Genomic DNA, 9,316 nt, shown 5'->3' with positions numbered 1-9,316 from the left:
AGGATTCAGAGAAGGCAAAGGGATTGAGAAAGATTTCTTTCAGGCTGTGATCCCCATTGAGTATGTGTTGTAATTGTTTAATTATACCCCATCTGGGTTCCAGTGTGGGATGGTATGTGACAACCAGGAGTGTGTAGGTTGGTGAGTTCCCCCCCCACCCTCCATCAGGTTCTCTTGGGTGCTGCCATTAACACTCCCTCCTTTCCCCACACAATACCTTCTCACTTGAGTTTGGTTGTGCTTTCAACCCAAGCTAGCGGTGTGGTTTTTTTGCCTGGGTTTCACTTTCACTCAGACTGCTAACCCACCCACTTTACAGGAAGAATGTAGGTTAAGCCACTCAAGGGCTGACAGTTCTGCAATACATTCCCACAATCCCTCCCTGCCTCTGCCCAAAAGGGCAGACATTGTCCCATAATTCACTGGTAAAGAATCTGAGTAACTTGGCTTACTGCAGCACAAAGCTTCATGGGATGTGTCTTCCAGAGGTCCTACCAACACATAGGAGAGTGCAACACCACTGTGGACCCAGTGACTTGATTATGTCTTTGCAGTGTGGCTAGGCTAAGCCAGGTGCCATCACCTCAGTTCGTCATAGAACGATGTTTTTCAGAATTGTTCAAATACACTAACTTTTTGTAGTGTAGACAACAAAACAGATGGAACTTGCCATCACCCAAGTTAAGTGTAATGAAGACATATCCTTAGTTTTTCTCATGTTCTTGAGATGCAATCAGCACTGGTGAGTGAAACAACCACTTTTCACAGCTCTGGGGAAAGTGAAAAAGATGCTGGGATTGCTTGGAGAATGCATAGTAGTCAAGTATATTAATTTATGTACATTAATATCCTTCATCCTTTAGGATACCATAGTGCAGTACAGTGTCTATAGGAAACAGCCTGACTAAAAATGCAACTATTTCTGCGATAGAATGAACGGACTGTACACTAGCAATAATGCTACCCAACAATTCTTCAAAGGAGAAGTGAGTAACAAGTTAAAACTGGTGAAGTTTGACCAATTAGGTCACTGCACACAAACATTTCTAGTTAACCTCCACACCCCATTCCTTTCCTCCCTGTGACTGGAGTTGTTTTTACTGGCTATTTCACCTCGAATGGTCTGCTGAAATGTGATAACTACTTATATTAAACAATCTGTTCCATCTTGTATTTAGCTGTGACACTTTGAGCCCTGGTTTTCATTACAAAATTATGTTAGCATAACTACGTTGCTCAGGGTGGTGATTTTCCACTCCCCTAAGCAATATACGTATACTGACCTAACTCCTGGTTTAGACAGGGCTATGTCGATAGTCGGGCTTCTCCTGTTGGGGAGGTGGAGTACCTGCGCCAACATGAGACGCTTTCCTGTCAGCATAGGTAGCGTCTTCACTAAGCACTTCAGGGGCAGCTGCACCACTGTAAGTGTAGCCAACCCCTGAGTAAGTTTCCCAGACATAAAGAAGAGCTCTGTGTAAGCTCAAAAGCTTTTCTCTCTCACCAACAGAAGCTGGTCCAATAAAAGATATTACCTCACCCACCTGATCTCTCTAATATCCTGGGACCAACATGGTTACAACAACACTGCATAAACTCGGAGCTATAAGTCTCATTCTGACTATGGTACCTTTTGCAGAACTGCACCCTCTAGCACCATATAGAGCCACTGTTTTAATAATGATTCAGACAAAGTATCAGCAGCTCTAATTTGTACACGACCTGTGTTTTGAGGATTCATCCCTGGAGTGATTAGGATCGAATCTGTTTATCTTGTGAGAGCTGAGGAGTTCACACCTCAAGATTATCTATCCCTCATTTCCATAAAATACAAGTTTACTCCGAACCTTCATTTGAATAAAGAAAGTTCTGAAAAGAACATTAGCTATACATTAGATAAATATGTTTAATCAGTCATGCCCCAGCAAAATGGTCTCTTTTCCAGAATAAATTCTACACAGAGTTACTGAAATTAACCGCATCACTGGATCGCCAGCCAGGCTGTTTCTTTTCAGTTAATCCTATCAAGTCCATTCTCGTTCAGCCTTTTCTTCATACTTGGCCAGCTCACAGGTAAGGTTGATCTTTCGATAGTTCCCACTTCTCAAGTGGAAGACCTGGTGTCACTGGCTTTTTCTCAGTTGTTGCTACTGCAGATTCTGAGCTAAGGGAGAGACAGAGACTGGCCTTCAGAAACTGTTAGTTTATATAATCAATTCATATTTAACAGCAATAAGGGTTTATTAGTAACATAGAACATTTTAGGGAAACCATTCCCAACCCTAACATTCCCTTTTACTCAAAAGAAGGTACATAGAGACTGCACTAATTCAGCATTCACTCACTAGCAGCAATACTGAACAGACAACATCATTTATTGCAGCAGCGATGTGTTATATGGTGGTGCACCAGCCAAATACTGACCAGACTTGACCCTGCTTAGCTTGCAAGATCACAATATCACAGCCAGAAGTTGTATGGCTGCAGATCATAGGATAAATAGGACCTACCTGGCACCTTGAGCGCATGATGCAAGGGATTTCTGCGGAGACATAACAATAATTGGAGGGTAGGACTCCCTGCGTCCATCACGAGTACAGTAGTAGTTATTTGCAAACTTGTGACTGGGACCCAGTGGAAGTTTAGGAGGTGGTTGAGTTCTAAACAGCAAACAATCCAAAGAAAGCATCAGCACACACACCAGGCTAAGCGAGAACTATATTCTCAGTCTTACTCTTGAGTGGAGTATTATGAGAAATAGGCACTGTAGTGTTATGCACAAGACACACTAGCATTATATCTTGAGCCACCTTCCAAGATTTCAGACTGAGCACATAAAGCCTTAGACGCAGTCATGGCTACGAATACAGAACTGGGGCCATGAATTCAGAGCATCTGTTAATGTAAACAAAGGCTCACAGGGCAAAGAATAACAGCCCAATCTCATGTACAGAAACAGAAAACAGGGCAGAGTTCCAAACATGTATGTTCTAATTCCCCTGCAGTATATTAAAAGTTAGGGAAACATCATTGCCCGGTACCAAACTAGGAGAGTAGGGCACCTGCAGAGAGCAAGTAGCTGGTATCTGGACTCTGTTAACAAATCTGAGGAAAGAGCAAGCAACAAAAAGGATACCCAGAAAACTCACTCACTCAGCAGAAGCCTGTAGTCTTTAAAGGACAATCATTTACACTAAAAACAGAGACACCTCCTTCAAATGAGAATACATCTTTTAATACATCATTACTGGGTTCCAACATACAGGTGGAAAACAACAAGTTAATTCCAGTTTCTCGAACAGGAGGATAGCTGCTGCTGAGAAGACAGAAATCAGGAACCAGACCTTTAAAAAACAGAGTGAGAAGAGGCAGAATCTGATATCTTGTACAGTAACTCTTCGCTTAATGTTGTAGTTCTGTTCCTGAAAAATGCTATTTTAAGTGAAACAATGTTAAGCAAATCCAATTTCCCCATAAGAATGAATGTAAATGGGGGAGGGGGGGAATTAGGTTCCAGGGAAATTTTTTTCACCAGACAAAAGACTATATGTACATACATTAAAACTTATACTGTGTATATGTGTGTAACAAACAATTTAATACTGTACACAGCAATGATGATTGTGAAGCTTAGTTGAGGTGGTGGAGTCAGAGCGTGGAAGAGGGTGGGATATTTCCCACGGAATGACTTACTGCTAAATGATGAACTAGCACTCGGCTGAGCCCTCACGGGATGTTGTTAATGTAGCCTTACACTCTACAAAGCAGCACGAATGGAGGGAGGAGAGACAGCATGGCAGAGAGACAGAGACAGACACACACCATGTGAGAGACGCGCATTGCCCCTTTAAGTACACTGACCCCAATCTAAGGCCTTGGCTACACTTACCCGCTAGTTCGACGGCTGGAAATCGAACTTCTGGGTTCGACTTATCGCGTCTAGTCTGGACGCGATAAGTCGAACCCGGAAGTGCTCGCCGTCGACTGCAGTACTCCAGCTCGGCGAGAGGAGTACCGCGGAGTCGACGGGGGAGCCTGCCTGCCGAGTGTGGACCAAGGTAAGTTCGAACTAAGGTACTTCGACTTCAGCTACGTTATTCACGTAGCTGAAGTTGCGTACCTTAGTTCGAATTAGGGGGGTAGTGTAGACCAAGCCTTAGTACATTGCCTATTTAAGTAGGCCAGCAAGTTGAGACAGCAGCTGCTGCCAGCAAGCTCCCTCTGTCCTGAGCCCTGTTGTGTGTCCCCCTACTCTGTGGAGATGGGGAAAAGGAGCGGGGGACACCCTGACATTAGCACCCCTCTTCCCCCTGCCCCTGCAAGCAGGAGGCTCCCAGGAGCAGCTCCAAGGCAGAGGGCAGGAGCAGCACAGGCAGTGGGAGGAGATACAGCTGAACTGCCAGGCAACTGATAGCCTGCTGGGCAGCTGCCACACAGGGAACTTAGGGGAGCTGCTGGTCCATCCTGGTTCCAAGCTCCTACCAGCTAGCTCCAAAGGGCTGCTCTTTCTGCAAGCAGTGGACAAAGCAGGCGGCTGCCAAACGACGTTATACGAGAGCATTGTGCAACTTTAAACAAATATGTTCTCTAATTGAGCAGCAATGAAACAATGTTAACTGGGGCGACTTAAGTGAGGAGTTACTATATTTGGAACACGATCCAGCCTTTCACTTACAGGCTGCCACTCCAAGTTCAAGAACATGGGTAGTGAAGGAACGTTTCCACCTGCATGCAGTTGGCCTTTGGGAGAAACGAACTGGAGGTCTTACTCTCCATTTCCTACCAGGCACAGGTCTACATCCCTATTAACACTAAATGGACCTAAGCAGTGCTATCATAGGTGAGGAGCTGATCCTCCCCATGACCCCAAATGTGGTGGTCTGAGCTTCTTTCCTTATCAGATGCTAATCAGCCATTATGTGGGCAACAGACAACTTTTCCCACCAGGAGCTGTAGAACAGCGAGTTTGCATCCTCTTTTTCTTTTTAAGCAATGCAATGGTAAGGCTGTAACTTTAAATACAAAAGTTGGGAAACAAAAAGTTAATACACCTCTACCCCAATATAACGCTGTTCTCGGGAGCCAAAAAATCTTACTGTGTTATAGGTGAAACTGCGTTATATTGAACTTGCTTTGATCCGCCGGAGTGCGCAGCTTCGCCCTCCCAGAGCACTGCTTTACCACGTTATATCCGAATTCATGTTATATTGGGCCACGTTATATCGGGGTAGAGGTGTATTTCCACAGCAATATTAATTCAGCTATGTGAAACAGGATTTTGAGTTCTTTGCAAGGCTAAAAAGTAACTATCATGCAATTATATGCAACAGAGAAAGTTAATGTTGCTATTGAACTCTTAAGTGTGACTGACAAAAGAGAAAAAGTAGGTATTGCTTCTTTAGGAAGTGTAAAGAGGTCTGAAAACCTTGTGGGTTTTTTTCCCCAGCTTTATTATTTACCTTAGAAATACCAGGACAGTCCAGTCTGGTTTTGCACTCCAGAGGTCTCAAACATAGTTCTGAACACTTTTAGTCCCTGATTGGTTGGAGCACAGTCTTAAAAATTCAATATGTTTCTCCAGCATTTTAATTAACTATAATAATTTATTTAAAAAAAACCCTCACAGGTGTAAACTGTTTGAATAAAACTCACTCCCCTTCATGATCAAGTTTTCCTTGCGTGGCATCGGATAGGATTACGCTATTAGATCCTCAGAGTTTCTGCCCCTCCCTGCCTCCCAAATAGAGAGACAAAATTTGCATTTCTAATATAAAATAAGCAGAAAGCAACAGAGGGCAAGGAGAAACTTTCAGGTCTTTATGTACTGAACTCGGAAAATAGCACTAAACCATTTTTCTACTTTTGAAGGTCTCCTTTAACTTTTACAGTTCCTGAGATTTGTATTTAAATTGGTAGCAACAAGTTACTAATAAATATGATAATTTTGTCTAAAGTTTATTTTATCTTCTGCGGTTACATTTAAAGTTCCTATACGTGAAAGATTAGTGAGAACAGTTGTTTTCTCTCTTTTTACGCTAAGTTGCCCGTCTGTATTCAACAGCAGTTTGGGTCCAGTTAAGCTTCCCCCTTTCCGCTTTGCGGTTGGAGAGTTTCAGCTGCAGTTGGTGCGGAGTTTCACACACACTAACAGAAGGAGAAGGGCTTGCCTAGGAGCAGTCCAGCTCTGTCCCCATCTCCCCGGATTTACCTCTTGGAGATCTCCGTGTACCGAAGCTGCAGCTTGGCTTGAAGGTCCCGCTGTAAAGAAGACGAGAGGGTCTCAGGGAGGTGCCAGCCCGGGGACAGGGGGTCACAAGTGCCCGGGCGCAGGGCGGGAAGCACAGGCTAGTAGCCCCCACCCGGGATTCGGACAGGCCCGCGCAAGCCCCCGCTTACCCCCGCCACCCAGTTGCGGAGCCACTGGATGAAGCGGGTGGAGGACACCATCTTGGCCGCTGCGAAGGGCGCCGCCGCGGTGCTCTCTGGGAAGCGGCGCGGCGCTTGTCGGGAACGGAGAAGACGCAAGCGGTGCGCGGCGCACGCCGCGAAGGGGACAGAGCGCGGTGCACGCTGGGTCTCGCGATAGCTGAGGTTATATAAACGCGCGAGGGGGCCGGGCCCCCCCTCTCCTGTTCGCACCCGCAGCAGCCGCCATGGATACGAGCCGCGTGCAGCCCATCAAACTGGCCCGGGTGCGAGTGAGCGAGGGGGCGGGCGGGCACCGAGGGCGAGCGAAGGCGGGCGGGGTCGGGGCCGGGGCCGGGGCCGTGCCGGGCTGGGACCGAGGGCGGGGCCGGAGGGCGAGCGGGGCCGGGGCCGTGCGGGGGGGCCGGACTGGGACCGAGGGCGAGCGGGGCCGGGGCCGTGCGGGGGGGCCGGACTGGGACCGAGGGCGGGCGGGTCTCTGCGCCTGGCTGACCCGAGTCTCTCCCCGCAGGTCACCAAGGTGCTGGGCCGGACGGGCTCGCAGGGCCAGTGCACCCAGGTGAGCGACCGGGCGGCGCTGCCCGCCCCGTGACCGGGCTCCCCGGGGCTCACCCGGCGCGGGGCTGAGCCGCGGGCGGGCGGGCGGGGGACGATCCAGCGCTGCCCTGGCCAGAGCGGGTCAAGCGCGTCCTGGGCTCCCCTCCCCAGTGCGCTGTGACTCGCCAGGGGCTTCCAGTGGCGGAGAGTTCCGCAGTTTACTTCTCTCCTCTCGCCCCCCCCCCCCCCCCCCCCCCCAGCATGGAAACGTTTCCTGTTACGGTTTTGATTTGTCCACCGTTTAATTGCCGGTTCCCTTGTCCCCGTGTTGCGAGATGGGGGCACAGGCGTTCCCCATCTGCCATTTGTAGACAGTCCGTTTTTATATCCTCTCATCATAGCTCCTCCTGCTCCTCCCCTGGGACTTCCAGAGTGCCCTGAAACTCAGTGGGGCATGTGAGCTGAGGCCTAGGACCCACGAACTGAGCCGGCATGTCCCAGGGCAAGTGGCCCAGTAAAATGGGTGTTTAGAGCATTTCTGTTCATTCTCTGCTGTGGCTGTCAGGTTCGTGTTGAATTCATGGACGACACCAGTAGATCCATCATCCGGAACGTAAAGGGGCCTGTCCGTGAGGGGGATGTCCTGACGTTGCTGGAATCTGAGCGTGAAGCCAGGCGATTACGCTGATCTGCATGCTGCAGCTCGGTAACTCATTTCATTTTCGGGCCGTAATTAAGCCCTTATTGTCTCTGAGATGTTAATCTTCATTGTGAATAAATTAAACACCCAGCCAGAATTTTTTTTTAAAAGTGAGCTTCTGGTTAAAAAGCCAGAAAATCATTAGTTTGTCTAGGTCTAGAGCATGTGCCTGGGTTCTGAGACCCCTTCTCTGTAGAGTGCGCACGGATGTTTGCTTTGAGGCCATAACAACCTTAACACTGAGTATTTGAGTCTTGTGCTTTGTCTTGAAGACATAATAAGGTTAACCCTAAGGTTTGCTCTCTAGGGAGTGGTGCACATCGCTTTATTGCGTATAACTGTGACATGCCATGTGTTGGTCCGCACTCTAGCAGTGTTTACAGTGTGTGAACACAGCTGTGAAGAATTGTTAGCAGTCATGAGAACCGACCACAATTTGTCTGTCTACACTAACTGCAAAATCATAGTAGTTGCTTGTCATCTAACTCAGTTCTTCATAGAAACAATGTTTTTCAGAACTGTTCAAATACAGTAACTTTTTGTAGTGTAGACAACAAAACAGATGGAACGATGAGATCCTGGTCTGTGCCTAGGGCTCCAAGGTGTTATGATAATACAAATAAAAAACTTGTTTGAAGGTGATTTGTCCAGGTGCAGCCTTCGATCCAGGCTGAACCTCAGGCCAAAGAGGAGCCGTATGTAATTGTTATGGAGTGCTCAGGTTCTGCTGGCTGTGGCCTTTCCTATGTGTAAACTGGAGAGCGCAGCCTGTTTCTGTAGTAGAATGTTCTACTTCTGGGGCTCAGGCACGTGTCTGGGCAATTAACTAGCTATTCTGAAAATGGCCCAGAATATTTCCATTTATGTAATGATCTCCTGGCCACGGGAAGCTGTAACTGGTCCTCAAGTTTCGATGAAATACGGTGGGTGAGAGCAGGCGGGTGAAATCCTGAATTCCACTTACTGCAGTGACATGTGCAAATGCCCCATTAACCACGTTAGGGCTGTTTGGCTCCTGAACTAACTCTAGGAGCAAAATGAAACTCTGATTTTTCAGTTATCTCTAGTCCCTCTTCCCCCCACCTCCCCTCCCAAGTCTTGGAAGATAATGTAAGACTCAGATCTGCATTACACTTTCTTTATAGATGGCAAGCCTGATGTGACTACCATTTCTGATTTCCTGTAATGAAGAGGCGACAGTTCATACCTACTCCGCTTGACTTAGTGAAGAGGAATGTTGTGTTTCAGAGACTAAAATAAAGGATTTTTTTCCAGTAACATCTGTCCTTTCTTTCAGTTATTTAAGAAACAAATGTTTGCTGAAACTTCACGCTGGAAGCCAGTGCATTTCTATACATCCTCAGACTTCAGCAGTACCAAGACTGACACTATTCATGAACAAAAAAAGCTTTGAGACCGTGGACTGTCAGGCATGAGATAACAAGTGCTTTTCAGTTGTAATTAAGGCTAAAATGATGTCGTGGAAGTCACAGAATCCATGACTCCAGCGACCTCCGTGACATTGGCTAACCAGCCGCTGCCAGCAGCAGGGGACCCTACAGCAGCCCAGCCTCTGCTGGGCAGCTGCGGGTGGCAGGACCTCGGCAATTGACCGGCCGTTGGTGACGACCCCTGAGCTGCCCAGCTGCTGCA

At 47.5% G+C, this 9,316-nt stretch overlaps 2 protein-coding genes across 2 annotated transcripts; one reads left to right on the top strand and one right to left on the bottom strand.

Annotated features, from left to right (window-relative positions):
* Positions 1-1,888: 1,888 nt before the first annotated feature.
* On the bottom strand, positions 1,889-6,553 carry NDUFA7 (NADH:ubiquinone oxidoreductase subunit A7). The gene is made up of 4 exons (XM_005283787.4): positions 6,397-6,553; positions 6,209-6,258; positions 2,511-2,660; positions 1,889-2,164 (listed from the first exon to the last, which is right to left on the bottom strand). The coding sequence occupies exons 1-4, from the start codon at positions 6,445-6,447 to the stop codon at positions 2,068-2,070; spliced, it is 348 nt and encodes a 115-aa protein (XP_005283844.2). The 5' UTR covers positions 6,448-6,553; the 3' UTR covers positions 1,889-2,067.
* Positions 6,554-6,557: 4 nt separating this feature from the next.
* On the top strand, positions 6,558-8,941 carry RPS28 (ribosomal protein S28). The gene is made up of 4 exons (XM_024107885.3): positions 6,558-6,692; positions 6,938-6,985; positions 7,529-7,669; positions 8,809-8,941. Exons 1-3 carry the CDS (start codon positions 6,654-6,656, stop codon positions 7,649-7,651), a joined length of 210 nt encoding a protein of 69 aa, XP_023963653.1. The 5' UTR covers positions 6,558-6,653; the 3' UTR covers positions 7,652-7,669; positions 8,809-8,941.
* Positions 8,942-9,316: the final 375 nt, after the last annotated feature.

This window comes from Chrysemys picta, chromosome 25 (assembly GCF_011386835.1).
Source record: "Chrysemys picta bellii isolate R12L10 chromosome 25, ASM1138683v2, whole genome shotgun sequence".
Classification (NCBI taxonomy): Eukaryota; Metazoa; Chordata; order Testudines; family Emydidae; genus Chrysemys; species Chrysemys picta.
This window is presented reverse-complemented; position numbering and strand designations above follow the sequence as displayed.

What these genes read in the sequence shown, in the direction of transcription:
- NDUFA7 (XM_005283787.4), bottom strand. Translation starts at nt 6,447, where the DNA reads ATGGTGTCCTCCACCCGCTTCATCCAGTGGCTCCGCAACTGGGTGGCG. An exon ending in TCCGCAACTGGGTGGCGGGG is followed by an intron (nt 6,259 to 6,396) that starts GTAAGCGGGGGC and finishes TCTTCTTTACAG; the next exon opens with CGGGACCTTCAAGCCAAGCT. An exon ending in TCATGCGCTCAAGGTGCCAG is followed by an intron (nt 2,165 to 2,510) that starts GTAGGTCCTATT and finishes TCTCTCCCTTAG; the next exon opens with CTCAGAATCTGCAGTAGCAA.
- RPS28 (XM_024107885.3), top strand. Translation starts at nt 6,654, where the DNA reads ATGGATACGAGCCGCGTGCAGCCCATCAAACTGGCCCGG. An exon ending in AGCCCATCAAACTGGCCCGG is followed by an intron (nt 6,693 to 6,937) that starts GTGCGAGTGAGC and finishes CTCTCCCCGCAG; the next exon opens with GTCACCAAGGTGCTGGGCCG. An exon ending in CGCAGGGCCAGTGCACCCAG is followed by an intron (nt 6,986 to 7,528) that starts GTGAGCGACCGG and finishes TGTGGCTGTCAG; the next exon opens with GTTCGTGTTGAATTCATGGA.